The 20,862-nt window shown below is 37.7% G+C and overlaps 1 protein-coding gene across 2 annotated transcripts; it reads right to left on the bottom strand.

Annotated features, from left to right (window-relative positions):
* Window positions 1-540: 540 nt before the first annotated feature.
* Window positions 541-20,858, bottom strand: ABHD18 (abhydrolase domain containing 18). Of its 2 annotated transcripts, XM_059843762.1 has the most exons (14): window positions 20,726-20,858; window positions 18,556-18,705; window positions 17,655-17,763; window positions 15,010-15,094; window positions 14,402-14,502; window positions 12,693-12,771; window positions 12,518-12,602; window positions 11,603-11,630; window positions 9,610-9,748; window positions 7,756-7,845; window positions 7,373-7,474; window positions 6,118-6,496; window positions 3,948-4,110; window positions 541-3,312 (listed from the first exon to the last, which is right to left on the bottom strand). In XM_059843762.1, the coding sequence occupies exons 3-14, from the start codon at window positions 17,744-17,746 to the stop codon at window positions 3,261-3,263; spliced, it is 1,395 nt and encodes a 464-aa protein (XP_059699745.1). In that variant the 5' UTR covers window positions 17,747-17,763; window positions 18,556-18,705; window positions 20,726-20,858; the 3' UTR covers window positions 541-3,260. The 2 variants fall into 2 exon arrangements, with proteins under 2 accessions (XP_059699745.1, XP_059699744.1); XM_059843761.1 differs by lacking the exons at window positions 11,603-11,630; window positions 12,518-12,602; window positions 12,693-12,771; ... (3 more) ...; window positions 18,556-18,705; window positions 20,726-20,858 and adding an exon at window positions 10,153-11,561.
* Between the last annotated feature and the right edge of the window lie 4 nt (window positions 20,859-20,862).

The following is a 20,862-nucleotide window of genomic DNA, read 5'->3' as shown; positions in this document are numbered from 1 at the left end:
AGAAATAGTATCCCGAGGATCCAAGGATTTTCACTTTTCTATTGTTTAGAAAGTATCTCAATGAGAGGCACTTGACATTCCAGTAAAAAGAAAAAGCAGCAAGACTCCATTTCTTCATATAGTGTTTCCTTTCTGGAGTAATAAAACACAAGTGATCTATCCTTGCTAAAAAAAATATAAATATCCTGAGTGGTTCATTTTGAGTTGTTTGGGGGGGTTTATTTGCCTTGGGGAAAAAAATTAGAAAATGCTCCATCTGACCCATCTGACAATTATTAGATAAGTTCTGTACAGGCAAGTGTAAAACTGGAATCACAATGGTATCTTAATTAGCTGATACAAGCTGATTTTCTTTGCTAGGTTTCTAGGCATGTAGGCAAACATCAAAGCAGCACCAGTGTTTGTTGTGAGAAGCTTTTATCATGCCCTGTAGATTACCTGCTCTCCTCGTGCTACAGCCCTAGTAGGGACAGAAAGGATTACAGGATGCATTTGGAACACCTGTTAACAAGAGAGAACAAAAACCCCCTCACACCTAAATGTTTTTAGGACTTTTATTGAAAAAATTTAAAACCAAAAAATTACCAAGGCCAGTTTTACAATAAATTTAAGACATACAGAATGGTTTGCCTGCTACACAGAAGAAACCTTATTACAATATTTCTCTCATGCAACTCCTGGATTAAAACCACATTCTCATTTAACATCAAAATGGATTATTTATACTTTCTTAGGATTTAACCTTAAAATATGATTTAAAAAGTCGATTTTCCAAGGGTTAAAAACACGTACACAGCAAGATTCCCTTCTTCCCAGACCATCTCCCTATGTCTGATAACTGGCAGAAATAGACCACTGAGGTCATTTTTGCTTTTTTTGTTATTCTAACCTGAGAAATTTCCTAAATAATGCTTACTGGGCTTTCATATTTGGCAACACGACTTCAGTATAGAGCAAAGTGCAATTCCTTATTCTTGTCAGAAACCAGTCTTTCAGTGCTTGTCCCAGAAGACACTCTCAGAACCAGGAGTAGCATTTGTCCCAAAAGACACTCTCACAGCAGGAGTGGTATTAGCCCAAACCTCCTTCTGTGCCCTTTTGGTAGGTTAAACCTTGTTAGTAATACCATTGGGACACTAACCTCAGGATGCAGAGTTCCCATCAGTTGTGTAATTCCCAGTATTGTGCGCTTTGAAAATATTTACTTTGGCATGTTATACTTTGTAGCAGAGTTGATTTTTTTTTGTGCTTACTCCTGGCCTTTACAAAATCTGTCTTTTCTCTCTTGCATTTATTCAAGCCCTTTCCCTTGCCACCAGTTATCTCCCTTTCTCATAGCTGCAACAGAAGCAGGACACAAAGCACACAATTACATTTAAAATGTCAGAGCTCCAAAAGCTGCTGAACAGCAGACAGTGCTCTGGTAAAGCACTCTTAGTTGATGCATATGATTGTAAACCCTGTGAATCTTTGAGTACACTAGTCAAGACTTCAGTTTTAAATGTGTAAGCTTACTAATATTTAATTTCAAACCCTCCAAATATTTGGTGTTTAAATGTGCTAGTCACTTTACACTTGCTCCCCACATATAAAACCAACACTCTCCAAAGAAATAATGAAAAACCACTTGAAAGAAGCAATTTAACTTCCAACAGACTAGAGCCTCTTCTACATTTTCAGTAAATTTGTACGTTACATCATTTGGTTTATTCACAATTGTTTCTCTTCAGTTTTATCTGAACACACCTGATTTTCAAATGAACAATGATTTCCTCACAGTTACTAGTCCTATCTACCTGACTAAAATCCAAGAGAATATATAAGCTGAGCTTTGTTTGCTCCATACTCTGCCTACTAAAAACCTTTACAGTAACCATGGAGATGAAAAGTGCTTGATTGGAAAGGTGCAGAAGTCACACATCCTGAGAAATGGCTGGATTTTTCTGTTTGTTTCAGAATAATCCTGGTTGTAACTGAACTAAATACTGAAGTGTTTCAGTTTTCAATTTCTCTGCAGATTGGTTTTAAAAGAATGTTATAGGAGATTACCACAAAAAAAAAAAAAAAAAAAAAAAGCTGTGGAGAGATACCCACACAGTTGGTACATCACAACCTTTTATTCTGCTGTAATTTGTCGGCATTTTTGATCCCCAAAGAGGAAACAACAGACTTTGGATTTTCTTAAATGTGTTCAAAATCCAAGTTTCTTTATTTTCCATCCAATTAAAAAAGACAAGTGTTGAAAAATAAGGAGCAAACCTAACTGTTTCAATAACCTTTAGTCTCACGTTTCTTTTAAATTATACAGTGCAAGTGTATTTTGCATATCAGCACTGAGTGCACTTTAGAAAGGACATCTGTTGAAGTATTTCCACAGGTCTTTATAGCACCATATAATCTGCTGTCAATTTAACTGCTTAGAATCAGCCAGTGCTTAGAAAGTAAAATGATATTTCTATTTCATCTATCAATACAAAAAAAGAAAATAAACCTGAAAGCTTATGTTATCCAAATGAATTAATGTAAACAATTAATTACCAGACACTTGATTTTCACTTATTCCAGTTTTGTGAACCCGGTTGATGAGTTGCTACATGATCCTTCTATAATGGCACGGTTTAATTCAGTGGCAGGAAAACTTCACAGACGTACTGAATGAAAACATCTCTCTCTCACTTTTCCTTGGATTGTCAAAGTCTCTCTTTGCAAGATGTGGTGCTGAGCCTTCTGCTAAGACTCATTTTCAATTCATAATTGAAGAGAAAAGCAGTGACAAACACAAGAGGCTGAGTGCTGGCAAAGCCACGGTACAACACAATAAGAACAGCAAGGCCATGAGGAAGCGAGAGGTAACCGAGGTATCTGGAACAAACCAAAACTACACCAAACACAAGAGAGCAGCTTAGCCCCACAGCACATTTTACATTCTTCCCATACTTGATTGTTCTGTTTTCTACTGACACACGATTCAGAATTTATTCAGAATTGAAGGAACACACCATCTGATTAGACATGGAGTACATGAACCATTCATGCACTGACAAAAGCTGCTGTTGTTTCTTCACAGGTAACGCTGAAGCAGCTGTGTCAGAATGGCACTGAGTTGAAATGAAAGCAATGCTGGTACTTTACCACTTCTGGTAATTGTTACCTACAACAGTCAGTGACCATCTGCTCAACACTACAAGAGGCTTGTTTTCCAAACATGAGTTCCAGTAAGCCGAATTACAAATGAGATCAGTCTGAATGCATTAGAAAGATCACATGGTGTATTTCTGGAGGAAGCGGTCAAACGCGTCGTAAATCGCTTGTCTGAAACGAGGAAAATAGAACAGAATTTGTATAATCTGGGAAAAGGCAGACAGAAGTGGCATTTTTCCATATATTTACAAATATATTTACAAAGCTATCACCACAATTTCAAAACAGTGTTCAGTAAAAATGTGGTATCAGGTGGTATTTTCTCCTTCCTTTACTTCTGGGATCTCTCACTTCAATCTAGTAATACATTTATGTTTCAGGAATGAGTGGGACTATTTTCCAAGTTTATTGCAAGTGGAAAGATGAATGAGGAGTTTTCTACTCAAACACATGAGAGACATGCATTGAAATTTTTGAGCAACTATCATAAAAATGAGGCTGAAGTTTTAAATAACAATAAACTACTGCTTAGCATACATCAACCTGATATAGTGCTATTCTTTTTTGTTCTTGCTTAGACATCCTAAATTGTGTGTATAGTCTTTGTAATTCCTTGTATTTTAAAATTACCAGCACAAGTATTTAACTTTTTGAAAACTACAGAACTGCACTCATAAAACTGATTTACATAACTCTCTTTAGGAAATCAACGCCTGATATTGCTAAGGCGCAAATTCATGCAAATAATACTTACTTAATTTTGATTAAATCTAAAATTTAATTTTAAACCTTTCTGTTCACCTTACCTGAAGAGTCCTTGTTTAAAGAGGTAGGCACTGACATGACCTCCATCCAGATACCTGATTTCACAGCCTGGCCAGATCTCCTGGAGGCTGCGCACGCCGGTGCGAGGAATGTACGCATCCTCCTTGGCTTGTACTACTATGATTAAACTCGGGTCAACTGGAACTAAAGGAAAACAAAGCACAGCTGAATTCATCTGTGCTAGGAAATAGAAACACAACAGCTGAGATTTCTGTGGTCAAAATGCTATTTTTACAAAAAATTAAATTATTCAAAGCTTTAATAAAACCACATGTTCTAAAGTGTCCAGCAGAATTTATCTGGTTTTTGATGTTACAGTGGTGAGGCCATCAGTGGAAAAACAAATTAGCCCTTACCCTTCCTACCCCTAGAGCAGAAATTCCTCAAAGACTTGAGAAATTGACAGGAGAATTCTCTTTCCTCTTTTCAACAAAACTCTCTACCATTCATGTCAGTTCTTTAAGATCCCTTTTTACTGGCAAAAAGAACTATGAAACTCAACAGAGTAGAAGTTTCATATATTTTTTCCCCTCAAGGAGGAAAAAAGACAAATTTTCATACAAGAGGTCAGAAAGTACAGCCTATGTTCACTTTCTCTTCTCTTTCCTACACCGTTTACTTGCAATATAAAAACCCCAACATATTGTTATACATATTTATTACTCATAAGCAGAACTGCACCAACCAGATTACTAGCAGGAATAACATCAATATGATGTTGAGAAAAGTAACACCAAAATTATGCTGAATACAGAACATTTCTCCCTTCAAAAAGAAAATATATGATAAGTTACAGGGTGACCAGCCAAGATGTCTGGCAGTGGGGTGTCACAAATAATTTAAACCCTTCCTTCTTTCATACTAAATCATATATAGTGAATATGCAATGCTAAGATAAATTCAAGTCTTCCATTCAATTTTCCATGAAATCTGAGCATTAGGCAGATTTTCTGAAGCTCCTCTCTGGCCTCACTCCAAGGATACCCTGGCAGGGAATGCAAAGTCTCCCAGAGAATGACAAAACCTGGGAGACTACTGACACAATGGACTCCATCACTTCGACAAGTGCATCAGGGTCACAGATCCTTTAAAGTTCCAAGAAAGGTCAGTGCTTAGCTAAGAGATACCTGGACAAGTCTAGATAAACAAGAAAGTCTGCACATGGAATAAAACTTACAGGGCTTTTTCTGTCTACTGAAGTAACTTTAAAAGCTTTAAGGAAAGCACTTGACTGGTATCCATCACAAAACATCTCTGGCTAGCAGTGAAAGAATCTACACTGGTGTAGATTCCTTTTATTGTGTGTTTCCTTTTATTTATTTCTAACATTTATTTAAATCTAAACACTTGTACAATGGAGTACAGAACGCCAGGATTAAGAAATGAGGTGGCACAGAGGCTCAGTATCAAGAAAGCTTTGACACTAAAAGACAACTGTGTCTGAAGTCAAAGCACGTTGTAGGAGATGCCTTAAGCAGCAGGTTCATGCACAGCCAAACCACGAGCTGCCACAAAAGGAATCCCGAGCCCCCACTCCAGCAGAACCTTTTAAGGCGGCTCTAGGAAGCAATCACTTGCTAGCATTGCTGCAAAGGGTTTGTCCTGAATGCCAAGGAATGCTGGACTACAGCTCCCCCTAGATGCTATGCCTGTCCTGGGAAACAGCATTCACCAGCCTGCAGAAGGACCCCCAAAATGCTTTTACTGGCAATATCATTCAAGCTTGGGGCTCAGCTATGCAGGCTTCTTCCTATCCGAAGTCAGGATGAGATTTCTGCTTGAAAACCCTTATTAATTAAGATTAATTACACCTAGGTATTACTCACATCACACAGGTGTTTTCTTCCTTTAGAGAATACAAATTTGCTCTAACTCATGTCCGAAAAAAAGCCACAGCAAGGCAGAGGAGAAAAATGTGCAAAGATACCGAGAGGCAAATTTTTAATTAACTTTCTCATTAGTTGGCCATCAAGAAGGAACAGAAAAACAATTAGGAAATGGAGTGGTAAATAGACACCACAGAATAATGCTCACAATATTTCCATATGTCAGCAAAGGTGCCAGCAGGTTTACACTTGGAGAATGAAGAAAATACTTTTCTTCCCACTGTATTTTATTCAGTTTTCCACATTGAAACAAAGAGATACATACCTGGGAAGTTAGCTACGTGGGTACATTCATCCATTACTCCCTTCATGAACATTAAGGATTCTCTCTGTAAAGTGTCACTCCTTCTCCTTGTATTTATCCTGTGTCCTTGTGGGCTGGTTAAGTTTTTATTGCTACTGCTACTGGTGGAAAAGGTTTGATTTATGCACTGCATTTTAGGAGCATCTTGCATTAAGAGTCCTTCTGAAGAGGCACTTAGAGCACTTCTATTTGTGGCAAAGCTGTGAACAGGTTCCTTAGATACAGTGTCATTCAAGGACTCAAAGCTGAATATTCTGGAAGTCATGTCCATGTCTGCCAGACTGTCCACACTGTCAGGGAAGTTCTTCACAAAGTCTTGTCCCATCTTGAAAGAATCCGTCTAAAGAAAGACAGCAGTTAAGGGTTTCTCCCTTAAACCAGTTGGCTAATTTTATTTTTAAGATGAACTCATAATCTAAAAATTTTTTTTAAAATTTTAAAAAGACACTACCAGCACTCCTCACTTCTATTTTCAGCTTGCAGGTCATTCAATTAAATCCTGAATATCATAACCTCTTGATAATATCATTGTACATTTCTATCAGGTACTTACATATACAGAAGCTTGTGATATAAACAATTGTTTTTCTTTCTATATTAAACTCTGAATTTGTAAGTACAGTCATTGAAGCTTAAATGACCTAATAATAATAATTATAGAAAAATTAACATATGCAACCAGGTCTAATGTTAAGACTGAAAATTTGACAGTCTCTAAATACTAGGGTGACACAAGCTGAACATCTTGAAAAACATTTCTTCTTTTCATTTTGTCTTCTCCATCAGTGTTGTTGGAATATATTTGACTTAAAAATGGCAAGTGCCCAAGTAACAACTATCTGCACCCCAGCTCCTCTTCTCCTGCTGTGAGGTATTAGAAAAAGAACTATCACAAAGGAAAGAGTCTTAGGGGAAAAAGAAAAAAAAAAGGCATTTATCTGAATTTTGATAGAATATATTTTATGTTGTATATTACATTAAGTGTGATCAAAGGAAAAACTTGTAGCAAGGGCTACACTTTAAACTCGTTATACAACCAAAATATTCGTTTTGTTTCTCAGGTTTTTCCTTCCAGGACTAAATTCATCAAAGCATAAAGAAACAACACATTCTAGCTAAGAATTTTCTGCTTTTAGTGGAAGTAAAAAGAAGTTGCATTATTTGCTAGATTTTCACATGTAAATATTAGCAGCTGGGTAAAATAAACCATACTTACTCCACAATATTCAAGCATTTGAATGATTTCTTCTTCATACACAGTTTGTGTGAAATACTGTTTCTCCAGCTCTCTCCAGTTCACTGCCTTACTCAGCACACCCTGAGACGACAAACAAAAGCACTCAGTACACAAATAAAACCCAGAGGTCATTCTAAAATAATGATACATGCAGGAAATTGACTTGTTCCTCTCCTGATTTTTTCAGTGGAATTCTGCTCCCAGACAGCCCTCAGAATTAATGCAATCAAAGCACAAGCACATATTATAACACCAGACATGGAATCCCAGCTCCCTTGTGGCCAGCCCAAATACTTTAATTTACATTTCTGATCATAATTTAACATATTAACAAAAAATGTATTTTGTAATTTGCTAATTACCGTAGTGAAGACTGCAGAGGCTGTTGACCAGGAAAGACATGGAATCAACGGCAATGGTTTAGGCCAGTTTGTCACAGCCAGTGAAGCCATCTAGAATCAAAGGCACTTATTACACATTTTAATATTGAATTCACAATATAGTAAGAAGAACTCTCTCATCTTCTATTTCTCTGTTGACATGGTATTTATGAAACATGTGGTGCCAAAGAGTTAAGGACTGTAGCAGCTGGATATACTTTCACCTACTTAGAAGTTACTATCTAGTCTCCAACGATATTTTTAAAAATAAATGTTGCTCTGGAAAGGACTCATTCCAAGGCTGAATGTGATTTGGTTATAAGAATTCCCAATGGAATATTTACTAAATATTCCATTTATTACAATTAAAATTCAATGAATTATATTCCTAATCCATTAATTACATTATAATTATAAAAACTAATACAAGCCATTAGTTGTTTAAAACCATAAAAAACTTCTATAAAATTTTCCACCAAGCTCTTGCCAGTTTACTTCTAGGCAAAACACAGGCAATCTATGAGAAGGACTATTTAAAATTCTATACTTTCAAAATTTGTACACAGGAAACAAAATTTGAGGGATGAGTAATTCAACATGTTAAGAGCACTCTTTTTCTGTCCTTTAAGTTTGAATTATTACTTTTTTTTATTATTACTTACTTTTGCATTAGTTCTCAGAACATGTTTTTGTGACTATTCTGTTTTGTCCCAGAAAAAGCCAGAGCAAGTAAGTTCAATGTACAGAAGTTCCCCATAGGATATGTTCTTGACAAATTTTATTTTATTAATATGAAACACCTCATGTCTGTTCTAGATGTTCCAATAAGTGGATTTATGCAACTGAACTATTCTAATTATTCTATTCTAATTATTTTTATTAATAAAAATTTACAAGAAAACCACACATCTATGTTCTGATTCTCTCCAGCAGTAGAAATCTCTCCCCTTTAGTGGAACTGAATCAATGCTGACAACCTTCCATTGTAAAACACACTCTAGAGAGGATCAACACCAAATATCACTTATTTCACAGAAGTTTCTGATTCAGCAGGGTGATGTTGATGCAAACCAAAGGTGATCTGTACATTTATGACATTTACAGTTATAAAATGGTGCTTTAGGGGAATATTTTCCTTTTGGGAAACACTACCATTACCAACATTATTTACTGAGCTCCTGACAAACAAAGAAAGGTATGTTGATTTAATCAGCTTGGCACCTGTGTCTCACAGAGCTGTGATAATCTGCAGAGACACAAGCAGTAACATTTTAACTGTGTATTATTCTTTCCTTAGTGATACACTGCTGGTTTAGTTTGAGCATGCACAGTGTCACACAGAAAATGTTATCCACCTCACCACAGAAATCTCTGATCAGTACCAATGATCACTAACACCAAAAGTCACCTCAATTACAACATGCCTACAAAGAGGGGGTATTTCACACAATGCATTAAAACACACAGGTTTAAACAAGAAGAAAGGAGGAAAAGAGGGAGAATTAGCAATCGATCAGTGCAGACTTTCTTTCAGCAAACATTTCTGCCCCCCACCCTTGTGGAAAAAAAAACAATTATGTGGGAAGTTTATATTCTTATTAAGCCTGCTGGAGATGGCTGACAAAGGGCTCTATGATTTGTCAGTACATATTAAGGATTATACTAATTCAGCACCACAGAACAGGAGAATTGCCAACAATTTGTTTCTCATGACTGTAAGTGTTTATTTTAAAGCACTTCTGAGATCAACACTGTAAAAAAAATTATTTCCGTATGCTACACGATCAAATGAGAAGTTAAAACAAAAATTACTGAAGAGGAGATATAAAAGCTTACATGTCCTCCCATGGATATTCCAGTCATCCCTAGTGGTCCATAGCCTTCTCTCTCTAGCCAGTGCAAAAGAGCTGCCGATTCTAGAATTAGAGCTCCTCCCATCACAAACAGGTCCGAGACATTTTTTAAACATGACCGTCTTTTCTCCCCAGAAAAGGAAAATAGAGGGTTTATTTTCTAAGATTAGACTCTGACAGTTCTTATCATTCTATACATTTATACACAGCTTCAGCACAATCCCAGAGAATTTTGGAGCTGAACTCCTGTTGAATCAACAGGAGGAAAAAGCAAGCCCAGATTTTCTGACACCTGTAAATTTTTGTCTAAATAAGGACTAGAAATAGACACCTGCCTATGCTTTTAATAAAATATCACTGACAGCTTGGTCTTTTGTAAACAATTACCAACATTAGCATCTCACTAGCAGCAATATTCTGTCCTGTGAAGTTGTAACAGATATTTTAGAAATAGAATCAAAGTAATACAGTCCTAGGCATACACTAGCTTGTTTGCAGAAACAAGTTTTTTTTTTTTCTTATTTACCTGTTTTACATCATTGAAAAATTGCACACAACATTTGAAGAGCAATCAGTATGTCAGCTTTGGAAGCACTCATCAGTGTCACTGTAAGACTGAAACTGTAAAGTGGGAAGTTTGTCACGGTATTGAGAAATTCAGGCAGTGTACTGCAAAGCACTAAAACACAGAAGACACAAAACAAGTAGAAATCTATTTGGCTGAGCCATCAGAGGGACTCTAAAAATAATAGACCTCTACCTTGGGGAGGGGGGCTGAATATTTTCAGTACCACAGCCAGGTTACAAAGGGCTCCTGGCCTCTCCTGCCAGCATGCCAGCGTCACATTTGCGACACTCTGAAGCACAAGGACAAAGCTCACTGTGAAGTCACACAGAAATGAACAGAGCTGCTGCAGAGCAGCATTTACAGCCTAATGCAATTCTTTCCTACAGCTCAGTGAGATTCCTCAGCCCTCTGCAGCTGCTGTATTTACTGAACACTGTCACCTGTTACACTGGTGCTGTGGAACCCTGTATTGGAGAGTGACAATCACCTACTGTGGCATTAGACTGAGCACCCCCTTGAAACAATCCTGACACACTGGACAACTGAGAACAGAGTTATTTAATTGATTCCTCTGCATCAGATTTCCCATAACTGGAAATTAACCTAACAATGGATGTATTCCAGCACACGCTTTCTCCTGTCATTTTCCTATAATCTTACAAAAAACACCTTCTCTGTGTCTTCTAGTCATGTTAAATGTCTGAGTTAGGATTAAAAAGGATTAAAACATCAACTTATATTTGAACTTTCAGAAATATTGGGAGACAAAGCTTTGCCTCGGACACGTATCCTGTTGAATTCTGATAATACTTCTGTGGTTTGGAAAATGTAAAAACTAAAAAACCAAGGCTGCCAAATGCCAATCCCAATTTAAGAAACTGGCTGAAGAAATAAATCCTGTAAAAAATACTGAATATTGCATAGTGTCCTGACTAACAACCAATCAACACCAGGTTTATTCATACGCCTGTAAATTGCTAAAAGATCTTGGAAAAGCAAAATCCTAGCAATTATAATTTATTATATAAATTATAATTTATTATAATGGAAATATGCTGTCTGAGCAAAGATTATTCAGAGCTGACTGAAATATAACAGCAGCACTTGTACTGCAGTTGTGAGTCAGGAAAATAAAATGGCCCTGGCTAGTACTCACACAAAATGTTTGCATCTCACTCCATACTGCAAGTTCATCTTGTGCAAACTTTCCTGATCCCTGAGATCTCCTAACACAACACCCAAAGCAGTTTAGCAAAGAGCAGATAATTTCACATTGGCAGGTTACAAGTGGTTTTTGAAATGTTTTTTTCTTAATAAGCTATCAAAGTTTAAACAACTTTTGGCTCAAAAGAGAAGAAAAGCAGTATTTTAAAAACACAGTATCTATAATTGTAATAGGAATACTTACAATTGATCCTTAGGTTTTCTACAGCCATGTAAAAGACTCCAGTTAAAGAAAGTAAAAAAGACTTTATCAAAACTGGTCATTTAAAAAAAATAGATAAATAATATGCATAAATAGCACGAATTAATTGAAATTTGGAATTTAAACTCCCAGTGTTTAATTGCCACTAAATTAAATTCAATCTAATGTCACAGACATATTTTATGAAAAATCCTTTCATTAGGATCTTTTCTTCTGAGAAGCTGGGAAGTTTCAGCTTCTCCATGATTTGCTGCTTTGGAATGTGATTTGGAGAACTGTTTACCAAGCATGTGAAATTGTTATTACTTGATGACCAATAACAGCCACCTGTGTCGAGGCTGTGGGCAGTCACAAGATTTTATTATCATTCTTTTCCTTTCCTTGTTAGCCTTCTGATGAAATCCTTTTTTTCTATTATTTAGTGTAGTTTTAATATATAATTTTCTTTTAATATAATATATATCATAAAATAATAAATCAGCCTTCTGAAACATGGAGTCAAGATTCTCATCTCTTCCCTTGCCCTGGGACCCCTGGGAACATCATCACAATCTATTTCAATGATGCAATTTGCAACATTTTACTATTGTCAGATATATAGGTAGGAAAAAAGTGTAACTTGAGATCCTATTTAATGAAACAGAATAATACTGCTATACAAGATGACAGAACAAAATTTCACTGTTTTTAAAAAAACCCACCCAAATCTGAAGTGGTAACAGCAAGTTTCTCAGAAGTTACCTGAGCTAACAAAGAATTGTGTTTCACATAATGGCCAGAGTTTCTTTGCTTCTACCCACTGGGTACCAAAAAGTTGATATTTGATGAGTGTGGTAACTCTTCCAGTTTCCAGAAAGGACATTAGGAGTAACTACTGTGTTTTCCACAAAAGGATATAGTAAGGATTTTCTAGCAGCAGGGAAGCCATACAGGCTTCTTTAATCATTGGCCGTGCCATTAATGTGCGTCTCCTCCAGAAGTGCTAAAGACAAGATGCACAAAGAACAGAGATAAGGCAAAATTTATGATTTCAGTTCTCAGTAACAATCAATTTTACATTTTACACACTCACATGGTCTCCAGTGCCTGCTAAATGAATGCACACAGGTCTGTGCTTGCCATTCCATCTTCTGGGTATGATGAACTGAAATCTGTGAGAAAAAACATCTATTTTAGCAGAGTAAGAATATCTAGTAACAAGCTGCATCAAGAGAAATTAATTAAAAAGCAAAATCAAAACAACATAAGTATTTGTAACCCATGCAGGCAAACTGCCAGCAATTCAGCAACATCATTTTTCATGAACACATTCAGCAAACAAAGGAATCTGAAAGTAGGACAGAAGAAAGGCCAAACAAGAAAAGGAGCCAAGATGAAAGATCATGTTCCTAAAAAAGACTACTACCTCATCATCACAATTTAAACTTTGCAGAGTGGAGAAATGCAACTTCAGATAAAGAGCAGCCTAAACAAGCATGTCCAGATCTCCTAGGCATCATTGCTATTTTTCTCCTGAAGGCACAACAGCTGAAATTGAAGATTAAGATGAGTAATAAATTAAAAAAAATATCAAAACCTCAGCATACAAACCATGAAATTATTCTATACACTCAACATCAATCAATTAATGTCTTCTGCTGCTACTTATTTACAGTTTAAACTACTGAAAAAAAAAATCCCTTCTGAGCCACCACTGTTTTCCCCACAAGATGGAGCACTGTTCCCTACAAGTGTTACACTACAGGAAATACATTCATACCATCTTGAGGGAAATTTGTACAACTTTCCAAACTGTCACAATACCGGCCAAAGTAACAACTATCATAACTTGGCTACAAAGCACAAGAGGATAGAGATAAGGAAACAATGAGCATATTGCATTGTCCAGTGTGGCACTAATTAGTTTGATAAAATATTAACAAACAGTTTCTTTCTCTAACCAGCAGAGGTAGAACAGAATTGATTTCTTGAATCAACTTTTTCCTCACATTCCTTAACGTTACATGCTTAAGCACACATAAAAAAACACCAACCAGCATTACTGATGAAATTTACAGCATCAGTATCATGTTTAAACCCAACTTTTATGTTTATGTTATTAAACAAACAAAGTCTGGGAAAAAAGATTCATCATGACACTTCAGCTCCAAACTAAAAGCAAATAGAAATTATGCTCCATTTGCAAACCCACTCCTCATCTGCAAAGAAGTGTTAGTGTGAAACCAGTACTGTTAGGGAGCCTCCAGTTTTCTGTAAGAATGCTTTTTAAAATCTTTTTTTGTTTTTTTTCTGCCAAGTAAGAAAGGAACCAGATTCTCTGGCTAAAGGAATCAGATTCTCTGGCTTGTTACTTTATCACACATACAAAATTTTTGTATTCAATGGAAATGGAAAGGCTGAAAGGCTCCTTCAATTACAACATAATATGCTTTGATATAAACAGCTTCTCCTGCTACATATAAAACAATAACTACTGTTCTTCATTTCCAGAATCTCCCTCATTTGCAAAAAAAACAAACCAATAATTCAAAAAACTCAGGGTATTCCACAGCTTTATGCAGTATAATTTCTACACTAAAAAAACCAAAACAAACCACCAAACAAAAAAAATTAATACTTTGCTAGTGGATATATTTTTTTAATATATAGATTGAACTATCACATGAATAAGATTTTTACAGATTGTTTGCGTTGCAATCAATTAGTTGCACAATAAAACTACTTACAGGCCATTATTTCTCTGCAGCACTAATTTCAGCAATACCTCTTGGTTTCTCTTACCTTGCTACAAGAGATTCAACTGGCAGGATACCTGGGACACAATGAGCCAAGGGAGAAATGAAGTGCCCCTCAAGTATTTTACAGTCTGATTGCCCTTCAACCTGCAGAAAGAATGGGACAATCCAATAAATATTATATCAGTCTTCAACTTTGCTCTAAAAGCAAATCTCTTACAGTAGAATTTGTTATAGCATAAAAAACTTGTTTAAAAAAAACCAAAGCTGAGTTCTACTCCTAAAAATAGGGATACATGTCATCAACAGGGTCAAAACACTTGTTTCCAACTTTGCTTTTATTAAATAACCTTTTACAGGAATCAAACAAAGGTGTAATGCTGTCCCATTTTAAATACATTTGATAACACAAAGTAAATTTTGAACACTTTTTGAGTTTTAACATTTGACAACTCACTGCCCAACTATTGTACTACTGGGGAAAAAAGGAGAAAAAAAAAATCTGTACAGGCACTGCTTTAGTCTCTATTTCCTTTCATTCTCTTCTAGTAGCCTATAAAAGTAGCCTGGTGTTAAGTACCAAGTTACTTCACCTTTATATACCCTTAGGAAAATAAATGTAGTTAAATCACATAATCTCTTGCTTTGATGTACCTTGTCAATGAACACTGGGTAATCTTTGGAAACCAGCTTCTGGCATTTTTCCCTGTTTCCAATAATCTTTCTGAATTCAAATATTCTGTTGAAAGGAAACAAGTAGAGAAGATTCAACTTTTAATCTAAAAAAAAGAAGAGACACATTTATATAAAATTTCAGGAGCTAAAGTAAGCCACAAACAAATTAAAGTTATGAAGCCAGCATTGCATTTACAGATTAATCAGGCCACCATAGGGTAGGTAGCTGCCACAGGATGCTTTTAGGTTAAAAAAAAGTCTCAGGTACCTTGCTGGGAAACAGAAAATTAAGGGGCAAATCTGGTTGCTTTCTTCTGCTAGTTAAATGGGCTGCAGAGCCACACAGAGTAAATGAGAGAAAATTCTTCTCAGAGGTCTACAGTGAGAGGACAAGATTACTGAAGGACATGAACACTGAAGAGGCAATGGTTGTGTGCTGCAGTGTAAGAAATCCCTCCTGGAGCAAAGTGAAAGATTGCTTTCACAGTTAAGCACATGAAAAAATAGCCCAGGGAAACTATAAATGATCTTCATCCTTCAAGGGATGAACTGCCAAGTGACTTGAAGAAACAAAGAAGGCAGCTTTGTTTGGAACAGGGATTTTGACTCGATGTCCTCACATTGGCCCTTTCAACCTTAAATACTCCATAACTTGCTCATTCCCATGCTCATAAATACACACTTGACCTGACAAGCTAGAAGTTTTGAGTGACAAGTACAGAGGAAGGACCTGTTCACCTCTCCAACACTACAGAAAACCCAAAGAATGGAAAGAAAACCCAGTTTATCAGCACACAAAAAATAGCTCTACTTTTTAACTTTTGCTTTTCGTATGGAAAACTGCAAGTTTTTGCATTAAGTATTTCTGAGAAAGCAAGGGTAAAGATGCGAGATGTGGAGGGTAAGCTAAATGAAGAGATGTTGGTTTGACAATAAAACTTCTAAAAAGACTGCATTTATGTCTTTTTTCTAGAGTTAGGTTACTTCAGCATACTGAAGGCTAAATCTCACCTCTACTGACGTGAGGTCCTCAACTTCCTAATGAGTTGAGGAGAAAGAGGTTGGATATTACCATTCATCACATCAAGGGTGTGCACACAAAATTTCAGATTAGGCAGAGTAGTCTGTCATTCAGTCTTGGATAAGATTGAATAATGATCACTCATCATCACAGTCATGAGTTAATATGTGAAAATAAAACCCCTCCTCCCATGAGGCAGTGTGAGGGGTCAGGAGGAGGTAGCATTCTTCCTTCTTCATGCAGGTGAAGCCAGGCTGCTGGGGAAGAGCTCATCTTCATCCCAGTCAGGGGCAAAATAGAACAAAACTTTCTTCCCATTTTCAGACCAGCAAGCTTGATTCCTCCTTCCTCCCTCCCACTTTTCATCTGGTGGGAGAGGGTTTTTCCCCTGAATGAAGGAGGAACTGTAGCTGATATCACTGTTACCACCAGCAATACTCCCCTCTTGCTGTTTGGTGTGGATGTGATCACCCTTCAGAGCCCAGGCCAAGCCTTAAACTGGGGAGCAGCAGCATCAGTCAGAGGCTCCCTGTATAGGGATACATTTGGACTGGAGGGAGATGGGGGCACTGAAACTTCCCTGTGTCTCACCAAGAACCCAAAGGTCTTCAAAAGAGAGGGGTTTGATAACATTAAAGCATCCCATTTTGGATTTATACGTGGAATAGAAAACAGAAATGCTGCAATCAAAAAAACCCCACTGTTTTTGGGTATTCCAACCAAAGCCAACATTCCCATTTTGCAGGGAAGGCTGCTTCTTAAGAGAAATATCAATTAAAGACAGACACACAAAGCAATCCAAGAGCCATTTCCACATCAGATCTTGCACATGGACTTGGAAAAAAAAATAACAAGCTCCCATAAAACTCCACTGCTATCCAGTGCACAAAATTTTATTTCAGTAGTTTTCAAATGTTTCTTTATTGATTTTCATATACATAAGAGTGAGCTTATTAAATGCAGGTTTATCATTTCCTATTTAAATACTGCACAGTGCAGAATGTATATACTGTCACTTCATTTTTATACTTAAGAAACACCAAGTGCTCAACTTCAAACTGTTAATAGTAATTAATAAAAACAATAAAATGCTTAAAAATTAAGAGATACTCCAATATTTTTTCTTATTTTCAAGACAACTAAAAAGAAAGGCTTTACTACTTTGGGCTGTGAGAGAAACTTCTGATTAAATCTTACACTTTTAAAACTAATTAGGAAGTAACAAAGAGATAGCAAGAATCACTTTAATGTTAAACAGAAACAATTCTTCTGCAGAAATTCATCAAGTTTTGCTTTTGGAAAACACTTCAGAGATGCTGTTTCAAGTATGTCATCAGATAAAACACAAGTAAAAACATAGTTGTACAGACAGTCTCTCAAGAAGAGCCTCTTTAAACAGGAAAAAAATTGCAAAACCTTTAAAGGCTTCTTTTAAATCCAGTTCCTCCCTTGGTATAGAAACCCATGATTTCTGGAACAGAGCCAACTTAAACACTTTTGGTATTTTAAATACAGGATAGCAATTACTGTTGCTACTTCAAGGGTTGGGTTCTTTTCTTTTAATGTAACATATCATTTATGCTGTTACTTTTTAACAAGTCACCTTTTCAGATCCTCTGGCTTTCCCCATCCTCTGATGAAAAGTTTAGTGAGGAGAAGCTTTCGGTACAAGACATCTAATTTACTTACACCCATTAGCAGCACACTGTCATCTAGGGAAAAAGCAGAGGTAAAAACAAGGCAGTTAAAGTCTACATGAGTGGCAAATTCACTGATTGTAACACAAAATGGTTTCTTATTCTGGTTTCTGCATTTAGGAAAAGCCATCTAATGTATGCCAAGAAAGCTAACCTCGATGTTGAATTTTTGATACAACATGTAGGAATTTTAAATGCTAATTAAAACCAGATACTCATTACACCACTGATGACAAGCCAGCTGAAGAGGCACATCTGAACTACATGAAAACTACATCTTCAAGCAGTCCTAACTGTGCTGTACTTGAACTGATGAAACCAAGAGTAGCACTGATCTCTGTCCTCTCAGTAGAGCTACAATGGCAAAACTCTTCAGCCAATGTGGGCTGTCATAAACACATCTCAGAATGGGAGCTTGAAACAATGGTTGGGTTTAAACCACCAGAAGACTTTGTCTTCTTAATGGAGAGAAGGAGAGAAGGAGAGAGAAAGAGGAAGAAGGGAGAGAGAGAAGGAGGTAAAGAATGTAATTCCAGTCACTGCTGCACAGAAAGCTCATTTTTGTAATCTTGCCTTCCTTGGTGTGGTAAACATATATCCTAATCCTTATTTTATCTGTTCCTTTCCAATTTTGATTTTTCTTACAGGTTTCAAACTGCTGCTCCTCCCACTCCTTTCTGGGAAGATATCACACCCTCAAAGTCCTTGCCAGGATCATTTCTCTTTCTACAAATACACCAGCTCAAACAGAGCTAAATCTAATGTGATTTTAGGCAAGCTGAGTATTATTTTCAAAGCAATACTTACTGAAGTGAACAGGGAGCCACTGCTGAGCTCTTCCAAGGAGGAAGAAAAAAAAAAAAAAACCAACCCAAACACTACTAAAAAGAATTTAAATCTGGTTTCTTGGTCAGCAGGATACAGGTTACTCAATTAAAGTCCAGGATCTGTGTGCACCTAAGAAAACAACAGATTTAATAATCAAACACTTTGGCTAGTGAGTTCACTTCAGGCATTTTCTAGTATTTCCAGATCCCTCCATACTAAATGTATTCCATAACAGTGTAACTTAATTTATGGGGTTTTTGAAATTTTATTTTCATCCAAAAGCACTTATTCTGCCACACTCCAATATGGTCACTTTTAAAAATAAACTTGTTTGACTATAACAAGTCAAAATTGTGGTCAGATTAACAAAAACATTCCCCTGCACTTCTAGAAAGCCAACATTTAAGAATCAATATGCAGAATAAAGAGGAGAACTCTCTTTCTAGAGAAAACCTAGAATAAATTACTATCATTAGAGAAATTATAGGCATCTGAATTTTAGAAAATGCATGCTAGAAAGCCACAATGGCTCCAGGATGGTTCAATCACTCCAGGGTAAAAATAAATACATGAAATGAGCAGAAAGTCATAGTGGGGATGCTTTGTTTTAAAAACATGAAGATGTAGATTTTGCTTTGAGTCCAAAGTCTGGTCTGACAAGCCCTCTGCTGCACCAAGGGAGTGCCAAAACAACTTTCTAGGCAAGCACATTACATTTAAATCAAATATTGATTGAGGCAAAAGCATTGTCTCATCCTCTCTTCTGTTTCATTGATGGAATGGAGACTCTGAAGTAACTCAGGATATTTCAATTAATCAGAATCAAGATAAAAGCACTACTGGAAAGAGTACAGGAAACATGAAATCAAATAAAAAAATTGTTCCTAGTATGTGAAGCATGCTGCATAGAGCTTTTCAGAAATACCACTGAGATAAAAAATTTGGGAGGATGGCCCCTACTGTATCTCTGTAACAAAAGGGCAGGACATGCTCCAGTCACTGCCCATCCATGCCTGCATGGCAAGACAATTACAAACACTTTTAGTGCCAGGAAAGGCAAATCCATCTGCAGGAGGCTGAAGTTTTATAATTTCACGTTAACAGGAGTATTTAGGCAGTGAGGATTTGAAATGAATGCGAGAATCAGGAAAGGCTGTTTCAGAATTCAACTTGATTTCCTCCACCTGACAGCTCACACGCCACATCCCGATCCCACTGTGAGACAGGTCAGCTGGAAGCAGTGACCTGATAACGATGCTGTGGAGTTGTGTGGCCCGAGATACAGGATCTGTGTTATGAATCTGTAATGAATATACTGTTAACACAGAAAGCTTTACATAACTGTGATCTGTGAATGGAAACGGCAGCAGATACAAAAGCACGCTAAGAAGAAACACAAAAACAGACACATAAATTCATCCAAAATCCAACACGTAAAAGGTCAGCTCTTGGCTTTTTATCCGTGCAAAGAGCTTCAGTTACAAGAAAATCAGCCCTGGAAAGTACAAGGCCCACAGTGTAGTTTCTATTCTATACATGGATGTGAAAAAGCTCCCACCCAGCAGCCAACCTGAAAAAACCACCGCGGCTGTTTTAGAAGGCGGAGTGGCCAACTTCCCTACTCTCCCCTCCCTATTTAAAAAAAACCTCTCCTACAATTAACGCCAGGTCCTTTTCTGATTGAAGAAACGACTGCTTAGGAATGAAAGAAATCACACGGAATTCACGCCAAGGCAGACACAAGCCCCACAAGAACTCCACAAAACGGGACGGGCACACAGGAGCCGCAGGATAAACAACGGGGCCTAAAGCAGGGCTGCGAGCAGGACCCGAGCACTCCAAGGGGGCAGGTGCGACCCCGATCCCAAACCTCCGCCATCCCCCCGATCCCAAACCTCCGCCATCCCTCCCTCCGAGCCCGCCCGGGCGGGACCCGGCGCTGCCCCAGCGCCCTCAGGAAGGGGCGGTGGGAGGCAGGACACGGCCACCGCGACCCTTCCGCCCGCCCGCCTCAGCTCCCCGGGGCCGGGCAATGCCGTGAGGGGGAGCCGTGAGGGGGAGCCGCTCGGGCAGCTCCCGCCTGCTCTCCGCAGGAGCCGCTCTGGCGCCGCTCCCCCGGCCCGACCCGCGAAGGTCACCCGCTGCTCACCCGAAGCGCTGCCGGTGCTGAGGCACCACATGGGAGGGCGGGAGCGGGAAGTAGAGGAGGAAGAATAAGAAGAAGAAGAGGAGGAGGAGGAGGAGGAGGTGGGGAGGGCGAAGGGCGGGACGGGACGGGCGGGACGG

Source organism: Haemorhous mexicanus, chromosome 4, assembly GCF_027477595.1.
Source record: "Haemorhous mexicanus isolate bHaeMex1 chromosome 4, bHaeMex1.pri, whole genome shotgun sequence".
Classification (NCBI taxonomy): Eukaryota; Metazoa; Chordata; class Aves; order Passeriformes; family Fringillidae; genus Haemorhous; species Haemorhous mexicanus.
Note: the sequence above shows the minus strand (reverse complement) of the source record. Positions and strands in the feature narration are given on the sequence as shown.